The sequence below is a fragment of the Papilio machaon genome, chromosome 14 (assembly GCF_912999745.1).
Source record: "Papilio machaon chromosome 14, ilPapMach1.1, whole genome shotgun sequence".
Taxonomy (NCBI): Eukaryota; Metazoa; Arthropoda; class Insecta; order Lepidoptera; family Papilionidae; genus Papilio; species Papilio machaon.
Genome location: NC_059999.1, coordinates 5,736,957 through 5,755,101, shown reverse-complemented (window position 1 = coordinate 5,755,101; position 18,145 = coordinate 5,736,957). Strand labels below are relative to the sequence as shown.

At 32.4% G+C, this 18,145-nt stretch overlaps 2 protein-coding genes across 2 annotated transcripts in view; one reads left to right on the top strand and one right to left on the bottom strand.

Annotated features, from left to right (window-relative positions):
• Window positions 1-7: 7 nt before the first annotated feature.
• On the top strand, window positions 8-2,461 carry LOC106713954 (collagenase). The gene is made up of 5 exons (XM_014506865.2): window positions 8-237; window positions 742-1,012; window positions 1,121-1,219; window positions 1,859-2,055; window positions 2,290-2,461. Exons 1-5 carry the CDS (start codon window positions 28-30, stop codon window positions 2,392-2,394), a joined length of 882 nt encoding a protein of 293 aa, XP_014362351.2. The 5' UTR covers window positions 8-27; the 3' UTR covers window positions 2,395-2,461.
• Window positions 2,462-4,137: 1,676 nt separating this feature from the next.
• LOC106713946 (fasciculation and elongation protein zeta-2) overlaps window positions 4,138-18,145 on the bottom strand; it is a 35,351-nt gene continuing 21,343 nt past the window's right edge. Inside the window, exons 2-7 of the mRNA XM_014506853.2 lie at window positions 8,357-8,465; window positions 6,709-6,840; window positions 6,424-6,544; window positions 4,935-5,191; window positions 4,723-4,798; window positions 4,138-4,481 (exon numbers count right to left, since the gene is read on the bottom strand). Of these exons, the coding sequence (XP_014362339.1) occupies window positions 4,399-4,481; window positions 4,723-4,798; window positions 4,935-5,191; window positions 6,424-6,544; window positions 6,709-6,840; window positions 8,357-8,465 (778 nt within the window). The 3' untranslated portion in view covers window positions 4,138-4,398. The remainder of the gene's footprint in view (window positions 4,482-4,722; window positions 4,799-4,934; window positions 5,192-6,423; window positions 6,545-6,708; window positions 6,841-8,356; window positions 8,466-18,145) is intronic.

Below are 18,145 nucleotides of genomic sequence, written 5' to 3'. Positions count from 1 at the left end.
TACAGTGTTGTGTTGGAAAGTCCAAAGATGGGTCCCCTACTGTTCGCTCTGTGTTTGTTGGGTGGTGCTGCTGCAAGACAGCCGGTGGCACTCCCATGGGACAACTATCATGAATCCGTCGGAATTCCTCTTGCCTCGAGGATTAAAGAAACCGAGGATGCTTGGATGTCGGGGGACTCCGTTGGATCCAGGATCGTAGGAGGTGCAGCTGCACCTGTTAATGGTTTTCCATATCTGGTAATTTTATTTTATTTATTTTTTCTAGAAAGTCTAAAGTATAGACTATAGAGGTTATTATCAGCACGTGCAAATATTTACTATCGTTAAGATAGCGACGACTTATTTAATAAACATGTGCTTGTTACACATATATATTTAAAAAGAACAAAAACATCCATTATATAATCGTTAAGTAGAACTGATGATGCGAACAATCTCTAAAATCATTTTTTTTTTATGTTGAAAATTACATAAATTATTGCCTAAAAAAATAATACCTTCGCCATATTACGGAAAAATAGGGAAGTAATTTCGTTGCTAATAATATAATTGAATGATGTTGAAGTCCAGGCCAAAATTTTTATATTTTTGGTTATTAGGCTATAAGATTAAAAAAATGAAGATTTAATTACATTTAGGTTAGTTTCCACTGCAGAAACCTTGGTATAAAGTAGGAAAATAATTAACCAGCAGTAAAAACCTGCACTAAGATTGATTACATTTTATTAAATATCTTTATAGGCTGGATTACTGATCACATTCTGGAACCACGCGGGCACCTCAGCATGTGGAGCCTCCCTGCTCTCCTCCAACCGGTTGGTGACAGCTGCCCACTGCTGGTTCCACTCACTGCAAGCCAACCAGTTCACAGTAGTCCTTGGCTCCCAGTACCTCTTCTACGGAGGCACCAGAGTTACCACAACTAACGTAATCATGCACCCACAATACGTACCGAGAACTCTCCTTAACGATGTTGCCATGATCTTACTACCAACTAATGTGTTTTTATCTAGTAAGTGATTTATCATTAATTTATCTATACTTACTTAGAGATTAATAATATATAGCAATGAATAACGATAAGTTTTTTTGTTATTAATGTGAAAAACATGGTTTTCAGACAGTATCCAGCCGATCGCGTTGCCCGACAGCAACGAATTATGGAACCAGTTTAATGGGCAGTGGGCCGTCGCCGCGGGTTACGGCAAGACCAATGATCGTAAGTATACATTATTTACATTTAGACCCTCTGTACAATAGGCAATGTAAATCTTCCTCCTAGAGGTTCGTACACAGCGTGCGTCGCGGACTTTTGTCTTATGTAGGTATCATCAGTCGTTCTAACCTGTTTGTCAAGATTGTCTGGAGAAAAGTTGCTGCAATTTTCAAGAATTTCAAAATCCATACAGTTGACATGTAGTCGATATGACTGTACTGACCTAATAGATGACAATTCAACATTGTGTGTATGGAACGCGCAACCATTAGTTTCGGAAATTTACGTTGCTTTGTGTACGAAGGGCCTTACAATTGTTATAAAACTGATATTGAGGTTATGTGTCAAATGCGTATTCTTCCCCGGAATGTAATAGGTAGTACTTCGCTACAACACTACACATATGGTGAACAAAAATTTCAATTAACCAAAAAACGATTTCAAATCTAACTCTTCAAAAGTATTGTTAAGATACTGTTTTATAGTTTTTTTTAATCCATTTTTATCTCCGTCACTTTTAGACACATTTAGTGCCGTGACGGATGCCATGTGACAGTGGGTCGGCCCCACAGACCGTACTCGTAGACAAAAAAAAAATTATAAAAAGTTTTTTTTTACTTAACGAGATGTGTTTAATTACAGAGCAAGCGGGTGTATCAGTGAACTCGTTCGTGAGCCACGTGACCCTGCAGGTGATCACTGTGTGGCAGTGCCAGTCTGTGTTCGGCAGCACCGCTCAGCCCAGCAACATCTGCACCAGCGGCGCCGGCGGTGTCGGCATCTGCGGCGGCGACTCCGGCGGTCCGCTCGTTGTTAACCACAACGGACGAGATATATTGGTAAGTTACCTTGTTTCTAAGTCATAATATAAAGACCACCCATTTTAGAATGCGTCCATTCGTCCGTAGTCATTTTTAGAATGAATTCAAATTACAAATAAGCGGAATTCATGATCGATCGGTGACATGTAATGAAAAGGCGATTTCTCTACGCTTACGAAAAGACTCTTTCTTCTTAAATTTTTAACATTTTAAGACAAAATAATAATGATAACGATGATTTTCTCTCCCCAGATCGGTATCAGTTCGTTCGTGGCCAGCAATGGCTGCCAGCTCGGCTTCCCATCCGGCTTCGCTCGCGTCACCAGCTTCTACAACTTCATCATGCAGTACATGTAAATTACAATATTAAAACACGTGCTAACGTGAAGGCAAACGAACTGTATTTTATTTATTTATCTCATTATATAAGATTTTTTTTATAAGTTTATTCTATTTTTTTTTAATATAGTTAAAAAATTATTCAGCAGTTTTATTTCTCCTTTAAATATAATAAAAATAACGTAATTTTTGCGTATCTCATTAAAAAAAAAATTGGCAGATGTGTTTTGCAAAAGTTAAACTGCAAAAATAAAAAAAAACATATATTTTGATTGATATTTTTTGAGGTTGCCTTGTCTGCGTTACTTTGTATGTAATCATGGTTTGGCTTATAAAAAAAAAAAAGAATTTCTCTATGGAATATTTGTACAGGAATAAATAAACTTTTTTTATCAAGCTCTTTTATTTCGACCAAGTTCCAATTCCTCGACAAGAGTCAGATGTTCACATGAAGCTTGTCAGCTAACGCTAAAGCCACAGCACAGAGTGCGAGTGCCTTCACAAAGTACCTACTACTAAATATTTATAAATATCACTTAAAACTAAAATTTTACAAACTTGATATCTTCTCGATGAAGTACCGAATAATTCGAGACCCTAGCACGAATACTTGCGACTCGCTGCTTCGTAACGGCATCGACAAAAATTGTATGAGATTATAAACATTTAAAGACAAGTTTTGTCACCCATTTGTTTGACATTACGAAACGTTCTCACAAATATTCGTGCTAAACCCTTTGAGTATTAACCACAAATACGTGTTTTACTACACAAATTTAAAATGTGCGACACAAGCTTTGACATGTACATTATATAATAATATTTATGTAAACTTCGATACATTTTGAAATTTAAAAAATCACAACAGCTTTACAGACAATCATGCAATTTTTTTTATCTTATTTTCTCATAATGATGTCAAAATTGTAACAACAAAATTACGATCGAGAAATAATGCGACTAGAGATATTTTTTTTAATTCTAAACCTAATTTATGGTGCCTTTGATGAGTGAAATGCTACATTATTAAAAACTATAAAAGTAGATTCCTTTTTACCAACATAAAAACACTAACTTCATTCGATGTTCCCAAAAAAAAAAAAAAAAAATGACAAGATATCTTAAAAAGATTATTACATTTCACTATTTCTTTTACGAATGACTGAAATAATAAAATATAACAAATATATAATAAAAATAGACATAGAATTTTCTACAACTAGAAAGCCGACAATAAAACTATTTACACGCCAACGCTTCAGTGTTACCCTATGAATTAAGCTTTATTAAAATTTAACCCTGAAGAGACAATTCCGGTTATGTTTTATTTCAAAATAATATTTACATTATACAATGCCAAAATTACCGACAGACAATTTAATGGGTAAAAATATATAATTATATTTCTTAATAAATAAATATTACACAACTGCTTTTATCAACAAAAAACATATTATAATAAACTTAAAAGGAAGCATTAATTAACAAACTACCATAATACGATATCACAGTTCATTTATGCAAAAAGTAATTAAAGATTTGATTTTTTTTACTTAAAATGTAAAAAAAAAATGATTAAACTATAAAAATAAAAGTATGGCAATATCGACATAAATAGCATTATTGATTATAATCTGGAAAAATACGGTGCGGAATATGACAACATTAATTTAAGCATTGCAATGGGCGCGTTTGTTTTATCTATATTTTGATTGTAATATAAATAACAAAATCTTTCATCAATATAATTTTTATAACAAAAGTTTTTTAAAGTTTTTCCCCCCTTTAAAATATCTTTAATTTATTGTAAATAACGTAAAGTATTTGAAGTTAGCACCATTAAAATATGAAAAATAATTAAATCTTTTCGGAATCCATAGACAAGATGTGTGAATCGTTTTTTTTTCTAACAAGGTAAATGTTGCATTTTAGTTTTGCGATACTTAATTTATTGAAATGAGAGTTAATTTTGTGGATGTGTTAGAATGTGTTGACGAGGGATGTGACGTCACGAGGTGCGACCTATGTCGGACACAGCACCTTCAAGATGTAGTCCGTTAACAAGGTCGGCACAGTGGGACTGTCTTCGTTTATTGCTTTCAATACTGGAAAAAAAATATATATGATAATTTCTATTTCATTTATCAATCACTAGCTGTCGCACGCGACTCCGACTGCGCGGAGTTAAAAAAAGCATAAAAGTAAACTAAGTCATTTTTCAGACTATGTCATCTGTGCCAAATTTATTCGAGATCCGTTGAGCCGTACCGAAGATACCTTCAAACAAACATTCATCCATCCATCCATTCTTATTCCTTTAACCGTATTTTATGAAAAAATCCTTACTTTTGATGAGTATCTGCAACGACTGGTTGTCCGGGGGCCCGTTCTCAAGTGTGAAGGGAATCACTGTCGTCAAGTACTGAAACATTATATAACAGTTAATATGTAATAATTGTTACATTATTACAAAACGACTAAAGCTGTAAATAAACTCTCGATTATTGGTCACCAAAAGGAAGTTAAAGTGTTTGGTTAAGATAATGAAAAGTCCATACCTTAGGCGCTGAATTATTAGCGTTGAGGTTAGGCGAGCGCGGCGGTACGGCTCGCTTCTTCCTGTCAGTGTTACACTGCCGGCGCTTGTTCTGCACAGCGAGGAGTAGAGATATGAATGTGTTCTTCAGTTCCTTCTCGTACTCGAGTTCGTCTCGCAGCGCCAGTTCCGCGATCAACGTTTCCGAGAACTCGCGGATCAGAACTTCGAGTTCCATGAAGATCTCGTTCAGTTGAGCCAGTGAGAGCTGACGAAGTTCTGAAATTAAATAAATTATTTTACAAAAAATAATACCTGTAAAGTTAAAAATATGGTAACTTCTTGGTAGACGAATTTATTAATGAAAGAATTTATAAATTAAATCTTTCATAATACTTTAATGTTACACAAACAATAACTACGTAAATAAAGTTAAAAAAATTAGGCTAACAGTCTGAAATATCGATTTAATTTATCGATACATTATATCGATAAATTCAAATTTGTTTACACTAGAATCTCATGCAATATCGGACGTTCAGAGTTGAACGTACTATGAATAAAAAATGTAAACAAGGTGTGTTATGTTGCTGCATAGTGTATAGAACTGCACGATAACATATTTTCAATAAGGTATATGCATACATATTGATTTTTTAAGAATATACATTTCTTTTATTTCATATTTGCTTTTAAATGTGAAGTACAATCCAAAAATAAGGGTCGCAAATAATTAACAAAAGCTATACTTAGAGACCTTTGTACTGTTGTGGATTTTTTCACAAACGTACTTATAGTATGAAAGTAGGCAGGATTTAAACACTATTAAGATTTTATGCTTTCTTCGAAATATCAAATACTAATAGAATTTTATTAAGAATTGTATATTGATTTAAATAGGGGATAAGAGCTCTTGTGATATGAACTTATTATAGCTATAATTTTATTTATTACAAAAAGAGAAATCACAATATGTTTTTGTATGCGTTTCGTCAGTAAAAACTGGACTAGTTACAGGCTAACGTTAGTTAAGTATTACAAAGTCTGCAATCTTATCCATAAATAGTCACCTAACTTTATCGCATCTACAGTTTACTTGTAGGCATGCAGTTGTTCTAGCGAAGTTTATATAAGGTACTTAACCTTATATAAACATGTCAACTCAACTTCAAATCGTGTCAAAAACAAAATATTTATCTGGTATTTATGTCTGTAATGGGTGTGCGAAGTATCGTAAAACAAATTTAGCAAAGTAACTCATATGACTGTAATGCCTTGACTTCAATTTGTACGAGCTACTACTTATATACGTTGCGGTAACTATTGCGATAAGGCTTTAATTTGACTCTCATATATACTATTTACACTATATAAGACAGCTTGCAATTTGGAACGAAACTTGAGCACAGTTTTAGGTAGTGATGGGACAAGATGTATAGGTACCTATAGTGGCAGGACACAAAACGTAGTGCTAACCACTAGCCATCAATTTTGTATGTTGATATACTTACTGTCCTCATAGAGGGGCGAGCTCAGCACCTCTTTGCCTTTCTCGAGCGCCTCGTTGTACTCGAGTATGTCGCCCTCCGAGGAGGGCGTCTCTTGCATCATGTCATCGATCTCTTGGATCACCTGGAACCAGAGACATACAACATATTATAAATAGACTGGACAACACAAAGCAAACTTGTATCTAGACTAGAGTAACCTAACTTGTATCTAGTTGATTTCACTTAATATCAGGTAAACTGCTTGCCCGTTTGCCTTCTTCCACAATGTACGTTTATATGAGTTACCTCGTCCGCGGTCTTTACGGGGCATTCGTGGTCCTGGTGCAAGCCGCCTAGGATCAGCGCGTGCATGTCCAGGTCGGACGCCACCGCCTCGTCCTCGGAGCTGTGGATCTCGTCGTCCGGACTCAGCACGCTCTGATACAAACAAATATACACGTTATTGTTATAAGTTTACGACTTGAATTCCAATAACATCTTTAAAATAGATAATCGCCGTCGAATTAAACGCTTGTTCACATTAATTCGGCGCGTCAAAAACATTTCTGTGGTCCTTGCAGTTTTTTGAGAAAATATAGAGACGACATATTTATGTACAAATATTTCGACAATCGGAACTCACCGTTTTCATTATGTACATTGTCCATTACAATCAAATGTTAAAGAATTATACATTTAGTTAATAATTAATATTTTTTATTTATAATATTAGAAATTGATAATTATTTGGAGATTTTCATTTCTCTCAACAGTAGGTGTGTGTGGCTCAAGGAAATAAAACATTGAGAACAATAAAAGACTGTATGTTTCTTTCTTTTGTTTCTTTTTAAATGTGATGTTATGTGGAATGTATGAATAAGATTTTTTTAACAAACATTTATACGCAAGTGTGATGTGACCTTTACCGATGACTTGGATTTTGCTTACGATTACGATTCTGTTATAATAATAACATGTTTTTTTAATAATCCTCACGTTACATTTATTTATGTAGACTATATTAATGGAAAGATTTTATTTCTAATGCTAAGTATCTTTTATATAGAAATTATTTTTATTTCTGGTGCATTATATCAAGGGTTTTCTTAGGGCAGATTAATTACTGATTTGCTGAGAAATCCTAAAACTTCAATAAATTCTATATTTATAACTTACAAGACTTACCCGTATTTGAATTAAAAGTCTATAAAAAAGTTTTGTTTATAACTTTCTTTACAGTACATTTTACCGAGAATTGAGTTAGGCATATGTATATTGGTGTGTTTGTGTGTGCGAGTATGAGTGTTATTACACAAACATGTACATAGATAAGACGACAGATGTTAAAACAATATTGTGTGACCTCATGATCACTTTGTTTGTTGTATATTTAATCTGTTAAGCAAAACGGGCACAGGCAATTATGATTCATCCAAATATGAACGTAAATAATTTATTTTTTAAGGTTACATATACATATGTAAAATTCAATCCTGTATAAGATAAATATTAACTTAGTTACCAAACAAATGAATAGACAAGGACGTTTCTTTTCTAAATGTCATTTGCCGCATACTATTAGGTCGAAAACTAGTCATTTTACTAATATTATAAATACGATTGTTTGAATGTATGGATGGATGGATGGATGTATCTGCAGAACGGATCTCGATGAAATTTGGTATATACTTAGAACATAACCTGTAAGAATACTTAGGCTACTAATTAAGCTTTTTTAATTCGCGCGGAAGGAATCGCGGGCGACAGCTAGTATCATCATATATACGAGCTAAGTTTTATATATGGTGATAGTTTCTTGTACGATATTCGGTCTTAAATGGAAAGGAAATTTAATTCTTTGACTGTAAATATATTAATATAAATAAGCAACTATGCCAAACATAAAGTTAAGTCATCAACCAATACCTACATAGTTTGTGTAAATAATACTGACCTTCTTATCGCTGAGGTTCAATGTTGGGATATGCATTTTTCTAGAGAATGACTTGGTCCAATCTATGGGCAGGATGTTTCCAAAGTTGCCGGTGATCGTCCACCACATCCTGAAAAAGGAAATGTCCATTATACATTGTTAACACATCGTAAAATTTACTTAGATCATAAACATATTTTTACAATCATAATATCCGCTGTCGAGTCTTTCTTCTTCAGGAAGTATATAAAAACAAAAAAATCATTGTTTCTTTAATTTCAAAGATGTTTTCGAGTAAGACGAGCAGATATAAGATTAGGTATCCAATAGCCATAGTTAGAGAGCGATTTATTAAACAGTACATTGAATTGATTGAATTGTTATAACCATCTGTTCAATTTAAAAAATAATTCTTGTTGCGAAAGACAATTTTAAAAATTTCGTTACACTTTCAGAAATATTGCTTATAATGTTTCGAGATAATACCGTGATTTAGTACTATTTAGTATGCTAATTTTTATATTTCAGAATTCTAGCACTATATATGTTTAAATATCACGTAATCTACTTTTGGTTTCGAGTTTTTTGTAAGTGCATTTAATGTGTGGATTTGTATTTTCACTGAGAGAACAAATAACAATTAGTTGACATTATAGAGTTAATGAATAACGATTTAATCTCTCTTATAATAAGCGAACAAACTTGATTTTCCCTTTAATTTGATGACCCATGTGTTCTAAATACATTTAACTTTATTACAATATTCGTAAACACTTGATCTATCTTTCTAAATTAGTCGGATAAAAGGAATACATCTTTAAGAAACCTGATGTTCTCATAAAACTAAAATAGATTTGAACTCAGAGAAAAAGTAAAAATGTTTTTCGTTGTCGTTCACTATAGCCTACCACTGGAAATTTAATCCGTCTCACGCATAGAGTAATGGTGATACTGTAATAACTGTTCCTATACACGAAGATCGATTTATGGTCTACACATTCTTTTTGTGGTTGGAAGTAACCATAGACATTGATTGAAGTTTTTATCTTTAGACAGGTAAGATACGATCAATACAAAAACTTTTGTATTTAAGTTCAGTTTGTATACATTTAATTTATGTTACAAAAAATTAAATTAGCTTAACAAGTCTAAAAGATAAAGGTACAAACACCTTTTAAAAGATAATCTTCAAATGAATATATCAAATAAACGAAGTTTAATTACATAAAAAGATGTTTCGGACTACTTAAATAGAATAATAGAACTGTTTTTTTATTATTTTAAAGACCATTGTTGTCTGTAAATGTGCTAGTAATTACATCAGAATAATCTCACAATTTTAAAACCAGTACAAAAACAAACAAGTAACAAAACACGATCGTTACGAATGCGATTCTAGAATCTTCTGTGTAAAAACGTGGGAAAGAACGAAGCTTGTTCAGAGTTACATTTAGCTATTATATAGCCATGAACTTGGTTACGTATAATACCGCCTAACGTCAGTTCCCGCAGTCAGTCGCAGGGATCTAAATAGCGTCAGGTCTTCCAATTATCGCGGCAAGGACGGACACTTTATGTGTCGTTAGGCGTTAGGTATGCCACAAATAAAATTTTATTTCCTTGAAAATTTAATAGTTTATTTAATTGTTGGTCCACTTTTCTAACAGAATTTATGTTATTGTGCTTTACAATTAATCTGATGATAAAGATCAGCCCAGTATTATTTGGAATAAAGTTAAATGAACTTATTTGGAATATTTGTGACAATCGCCTTCGTCAATTATGTCAAAATAAGTATGAGATTTTTGGTGTAATTTACGCCCCCCGCTACACAAATTTTAATACATTGCTATATCTACTTGGCTGCAAAGATATCTATTCCTTGTTGCGATTGTTGCGAACTAGTAATTTAAGACGAATGTTTTAACTAACACTGTTGCTTTATGCAATGGCGATTAATAAATCATTCAAAACTATTTATTCAGATAAAGGTAATCTAACGTTCGGATGAAACATGTTTATAATTAGTACATAATAATCGCACTCTAAGCATAATGCTGTTGACAATATTTTAGACCAGAGAAGATAGTTTATGGTAACACAGATAGTCATATTAAGGCCTCTACATTGTTGTGATTTCTCCATTCTAATGTTGGTTTTCAATAACCCGTAGTTTAGCAGAATTGAATTGCACACAGTAATTCGATTGATGCGGAGAAAAAAAAATATACAGCGAGGACGACCGCTGTACCAAACGGTTGTGAGTCAGCCGGAGACACAAATTGGCATCAATTTGTGTACGACCGTGTCTCGCCGCGTCACCGACTCAATTGAGGAATGTGTCACTTCATATTACGTGAGTACGTGCGGTTACAGGCGCCTGTGTGATCTTCCAAGTGTGAGAAAACGTCACTACCTTTAAGACTTAGAGGGAATCACTTATATTTGACATATTTGAAGACATCTTCGAAAGAGTATCTCCAATGCTATTGATATTTCTCGATAAAAGGAATGCGATACTAACTAATAAATTCTCAATATTTTAATCAATTTGCGTTGGTTTCTGAGTTCAAAATCCCTATCCCTAATAATAAGAGGGATGACGATATGTTTTATACATATCGTCATCCCTCTTATTATCTTTTACAAGACATAGATAACAATATGTTGTCAACGGGGATTTTGGTCTAAGAAGTCAATGATAACTTATTCAGATGTTTAACGGGAATTACATAGCTGAGAAGAACAACAGAGGCAATTTTTAAATAAATATTTTTATTGTACAGAGATGCCGTTATGGCGGCTACACTATACAATCATGCGCACGATAAATGGCTTCCAAAAGTTGATTAATGACCTTTTCATTTCAATAGATAAGCATCTTAAATGAAAAAAGATAGTTTACAATTAGAGACCGAGACCGCAAGACGGTTAGTTTTGACTTAGTAAGCTCAGTGAAATCGTACATTGTAACTTTGAGTTTTTACTTATTTGTTCAAAGTCTTTTGGAGGTAGAATTATTGAGGCACAAAAACGATATTATTTTTTGTCCCGATATATTTTTTCATCTTTTTTTGTATACTCAATGTTTTAATATAAATACATCTTAGGTTAGGTCATCAAATAAAGGATAACATTACATTTGAATGTAAAGATACTTTATCACAGCGGACTGGCAGGGTCGTCACTTACGTCACAGATTGCCCATATGGCAGACTGAGTGCAGGATGTACTGTTTTTTTCCCGTGTTATTTATTCTACGCAGTTGACAAACGGAAATAACATTAAGGTCTCACAGTACTGTAGTCAACATAAGAAAGTTAGTGATGAAAGTAATCTCAAACACTTTTTACTAGATATAGTCCAAGCCAAAAACTTGTTACTGCGTCCACAGACTCTCAAAAATAAACAAAGTTATCTTTTACTCCAGTAGGTACATGAAATCGACTTATGTCAGAATTTTCGCACCCCCTTGTGCTTGGGTTTTGTCACCCCTTGTTGCTTAGCAACAGGGGCGAACAACCCTATCGCACACCCTCACATCTTACTACTACGTCATTCACTACGTCCTATAACAAATGTTAAAACTTCCGACAAAAACATTTACAAATTGGGAATTTAAGTAATGGAATATTTTATACAAGTGAACAAAATGACGAACATACTTTTTATAATTTACAAGATGCCTTCAAAGAAAGCTGTAATACAGGTTTTGATCACGTAATCGAAAAATTTGCATGTGTGCTCCGCCCTTTACATACTAAGCGAGGTCAACAGTGAAATAAATGGAATCGTGCAAAAATTTCGCGATTACCACCACAGATAACTTTTTTTTAATAAGCACAAACACTATACAGCCATTCAATGGAATCGAAATTGTTTTAATTCACGCAAAACTCCGTGTCAACACTTTCTTTTTCGTTAATAATACTTTAATGTTTTCGAGAACTTTTAATTAATTAACAAATATAAACACGAAATACTTCCGAGGTTCAGTACGATTTCACTTTTAATATCGGTAATTACTAGCAAATAATATTAGCCGGAAGGAATTATCGAGTGAAACCATATTTATACGAGTACATAGAGTAGGTATGTAGTGTTAGTGTACTCTTAAATTGAATGCCTAGTGATTGTTGTTCTATTTCGGATATAGCTAAAAAACCATTAATAAATACTTACTTATGCCGCATTCAAATATTTAACTGTTAAAGGGAGCCGCTTAGTTTAGTTAGCTAGCTTAGTCTTATACTAAATCTCCACTAAGTAAGACTAATTGGCGACTCTGAGTGGAGTAGTTAAATCATGTTCACATTAGAGCGGCGGATATCAACGTTGTCGATGCAAATGGGTATCGGCCCACTATCCTCATACATGTAGTTTCACTGCCCACACCAAAATGGTAGAGGTCCGTTATAATTATTTACATTAACTGTTAGCAAATCTCATATAATGGAATTGTTTTTGGTAATGATGGTAAAGGTTTTAAAAACAAACTATGATAGGAAAGTAGTCACTAAAATACCGTGTATTTTTTATTATTGTTTTTTTATAACTCACAATAATATAGCTTTAGTTAAGGGCTAAAGGTTTGTCTTTATCTGGTTAGGTTTATTGATCACTTCTTTAAATGGAAATGATCACACAGCACGTAATTTTAGTGGAACATATGCTTTTGTTTCTGCTCCAATTAAACTTCAGAAATAACAAAAAATACACATATTTTTTATAACAAAAAGCCGTCATCACTCCAACACGTTCGTATTCTCGGTGCTTTGTTTAAAAAATAATGCTGGTACTTTTCTTTAGCATGGTAGAAAGCTTTTACCATCGAAACGGATAATAAAGGCTCACAGAAAATTACGTGTTTTTGGTTTATATCAAACTTAATAAGTGACGGACGTGTGACCACTTTAACTTGGCCCCTTCGATCTTTACGGCCAGGTAAAGGAATGCCGCTTCCAAAATCAAGTCTTGAATTTCTTAGAACTGAGAGATCGAGTTACCTTCGAAGTTAAGAATTTTGACACATGTTTTTTACGCAATTGCTTTTTAAAATTAATTGAATCTACTTTTTATTGCATTTCATCGTCATTATTAGCTTTCGGAGAAAGGTTACAAACAACGATAACGCTGTTTTGTTTATTTTTTATAATACGAATGATAGAAAATCTAATTAGAAGATTAATTATGACATAGTATTTTTAGGACGTAGCTTGACATTTATGGGTAAATAATTAATGGTTATATTTGGAAAACAATTTTTAAAATTAAATTATATTTTATATAAAATGCATTCCATAAATAATTCATAAATTTTACTTAAAATCTTATGTTGTAACAGACAGACAAAAAAGTAAACATTTAAGTTCCCTTTAACGTACAGTATTATTTTCCTTATAGTGTGTCCACTTTTTCTTAACACACTAGCCATCCCATAGTCATTTATTTGATTACGTCCCTACTCTACGCCAGGGGTGACCAACTTAGCAAAGAAAAAAAGGTTTCCAGAGTATATAAACATATTGTCTTTCATCTCAGTACTTCGGCAGTAAAACATCACTTTTTCAATATTTGGTTATAAAAATTTTGTGATGAATTTTTTTACGTCAGTTATCTCGTAGCTTTTTGTATACGAGTTTAATAAAAATAAAGTTTTTGAATCCTCCTCAAAAGTAATCGATTGATTGTTTCGTTGCGATCAAGTAATTCCATTAAACAGATACCAAAGTTGGTGACCCCTGGTGCATAGAACCTGTTCTGTATCTCCTGGTTGTAAGTAAACAGGATTGTAGGAACTACGTAAATGTTATTTTGAATCGAGAAAGCTATTCATAGCATTCAAAACATTGTACTGCAAATAGCCATTTCTATTAGAAGTAAATAACCCAGTCAGAAATACCAAATTGTACAGGGCCCAGCTCGTCTCGATAGAATTTTTAAAATCCTTTAATTAAAAGGATACGAAATAAGAATGGAATTAAAATAAAGATTGGATTACGTTCAGAGTAAAAAAAGATTATGCATAAGTCGTTAAATGTTCTGCAGTGCCGTCCACCCACTCTCGGATAAGGAACGAGGTTAAGTTCACATCGTTGCTACTGGTGTTATCTGGCACGGGGCCATAGGTTACTCACATCGATTATTCTTATATTTTTATTTAAAAAGTTGTTCAAGGACGTATGAAGAAATCTTTTACTGCGGGTTTCTGACCAAAACCTTCGTTTAAAACATATTGTTATCTCTGTTCTTTCAAAGATATTGACAAGGATGGCGATATGTTTTAAACAAAGATTTTGTTCTCAGAAGCTAACGGTCAGTCAACGAGATAAATTGCACAATTATATTTTTAAATAAACCGTCAAATTAAATTTCTAAAATCTTAATATCTCTCCCATAATTGTACGTACACCAAAAATTACTCTCGATTTGATTCTATTATACTATTTATCGATTTAACAAATAAAAACATTTAAATATATTGCAATAAATAATGGCACACGTCCATAGACTATAAAATTAATAAAATAAATATTCATCCAACCATAAATTCCATTAACTTTCTTGCATTGAACTACACTCATTTTGCCTACTTTCTGAACTGACACAGACCTTATTGTGTCCATTGTGAGAAATAATAGAAGAAAGGTCTTTTGACATCAACATTGGTCTGATAATAGTGTCTGATGTGCACAAAGGCTTTATTGTGTTACATTTAAATGTCAAATTAATAAAATGCGTCTTCATTAAGAGAATTCTGTGTTTTGAATTGAAAGGAAGTTGAGAATCAGTTATTTAAATTTGGATTATAACCTCTAGATTACCCTCTTCAGATTCACGCAGAATGATTTGCAAAACTTTCTTTTTTCTAGTACTGGAATTGAAAAGTAAATAAATTACATTGATATTTTATTCTTCTTCCATTTGTACTGTATATTAATTATTGTGTGTTGCTATTATTAAATAAGGTAAAATAACAATCGGTCGTACACGATATTTTGTCTGTACGAATGTTCCCTGGGTTAGGGATATCCCATGACTAACTTTTGGGGCAATCTATTTAAATTAATGGTTCAAAGAAAAACATAACAGAACTCATAACAAACATTTTAGGAATACTAGTAATTTTCTTTCAATTTTGTTACAAAATTCCGAATTATTTTGTAATTCAAAATGACGGTATTATGACAGGGCTGTTTGGGATGTACTAAAGGTATGAAAAGGTGACGTTAGTTGGTCCATGAGTTTATACACATTAGTCTTCTCCTCTCGGATGCGATATTGATCCGCCGCCGGCCTCCCCGACCAATATAACCCGTTTACCCCAATAACCTCACCCATGTAACATACATATACCTTGTTTATAGCAACTTATCTATAAATGTTTATAGACACGAAGTAACTTTCATAGCACTTTAACCTTTTAAAGATAAAAGTGTTTTATGTGGTTAACTGTTTAAAGGTTACTTTACTTGTAAAATAAAGAGAATTCCATGCTTATAGACAAGTAAAAAAGTTTAAATATTTATGTGATGTACAAAAACAACTAGTTTTGAAAGAATCCGTTTTTCTAATTATGACGTAACTTGTCACGGGAAGAAAAGTGTGTTTTAGAATGATAAAATAACTAGGTAAACTGGTATAACTGGGTTTCAAATAAATGCAAACTAATCATTCATTTTTCAAATGGACTACAACGCATTGCATTAGACTAAAACAAGCAGGAATATATCTGACAAACGCCATCGTATCGTCATCGAGAAAGTATTAAAATTTGTGCAGTGTCACTATTGGTCATAAAGAATACAAAAAAAATTCATACTAATTTTGATATAATTGACATAGGCATATGTTGAAAATATTCATGCTAGGCCCACTGTATTAGATAATGTCAATCATTACTACGAGTATTGATCTTATAATGTCAATTGTAAATTGCGGACAGTTATCTGCAATCGACATGAGATGGTAGGCTTATGGTTTTTAATGTCATTGACGCTGATCTCATTTTGTTCAACGGAACTCGCTGCAACATAACTGTAAACACGGGAATTACTGTTGTGAATTCCTCGGTGTTACCATCAGAGATCAATAAAAGAAAAGAAGTACATAACAGGTTGAAATCAAACTGTAAACTGACACCATCGAATAATAGTGTAACTACATCACAATCTTCTAAATCTGTTAAGTTAGGCAACTGGCTGGAAAAATATTACACAGTTTCTGGTAAAAAAAAAAAAGATTGTTTTATTTTTTGATTTGTCCGATAATTTCTTTATAATGAAAGAAGACTAATTTAAAAATTGTAATTGTAATTGTAAAATATATTAAAAATTAAATCCCAATCACAGTTTGTTTAAGATAATCCATATTGCTCATCGACAAGCGTCTTATCTGTATGCATTGAGCTAACAAAACTAAAAGTGGTTCAGCTTGAAAGATGTTTTATCTTTAAAGATAATAAAATGTTTGCCTTTAGTGCAGAAATATCATCTTTGCACTCTACTGACATGTTATCTTACTAATATTATAAATGCAAAAGTTTAGATGCATGCAAGGATGTTTGTTTGATGGTATATCCGGAACGGCTCAACGGACCTTGATGAAATTTTGCACAGATGTAGAATATAGTCTAGAAGAACACATAGGCTACAATTAAGTTTTTTTTTTTTTAATTCCAGTATTTCAATAAATATAAAAAGGGAAGTTTAAAGAAATCCAATTAGACTTAGTTTTTTTTTTAATTGAATAATTAACAGTATGAGTTATTTTTATCTATAGCAAATTAGTAATAGAAATTAAAATTCTTATAATTTATAGGTTATTTTAAAAAGAATAACACGTCGCGTGACATAATGATGTCTTATAAAACGTAATAGGCGGGAGAGTTTTAAATTTAGAATTTTATATGATTCCCGCATCGGAGCGACTTGTTTTTTTTTTTCTTTTCACTCTCAATGTCACTTATCTATAATATTTATGCTTGCGAATTGTTTTTATTATCATCTTTAAAAAAATTATTTAAAATCAACATAATAGTAAATTTAAAGCTTTTTATTGTATTGTAAGTGGAATGAAAAAGCTGTTGTTGAAATTCTCTGCACTTTTTCATATCTAATTAGAAGCAATATTTGATAAAGAATTCAGCTTAGAATACATTCAAAAACATCCTTTTAAATTGAACAAAAACACGTATTTTGAATATCATTTAAAATAAATACATCGAAGAATCAAAGTACAGAAAGTTTGTTTACCAACATAAAGATAATTTTTGTTTACCAATTTATAGCCACAAAAAGTTTAATGTAGTGTGAGTAACATCACTAACGCGATTTCCACTGCAGAAACAAATGAACTTGTTGTCTCCTCTTTTTTAATAAGAATGATAGAGATAGCAACATATTTTTCGACAGGTACATCGTCAGTAAAAACTTACGTTAACATCACTTACAATGCATTCCACACGCTACACTTAGCTTGATATTTATGATGTAACTTGCGTCATAAAAACAGTTCTTAAGATTTCTCCCGCTTTATCCAATTAGTCGAGAATTGTAGAAAATACTTTTATTAAAATAAACCAAAAGAATTGGTAGTCATTAATCATAGGAAAAGCGCCTATTCCCACTTCCCATCTATAAATTAATATTACATAAACAAAACTGTAACCGATAGATATATGTGTTCCTAAAACATTTCCGTGTGTTATATTTAAAATGTAAGTTTTTTTATTTATTTTCAGACATATCTTTCTGTTTTAGATAATCATATTTACATATTTATAATATCTAAGCTGTCATACTTATTATA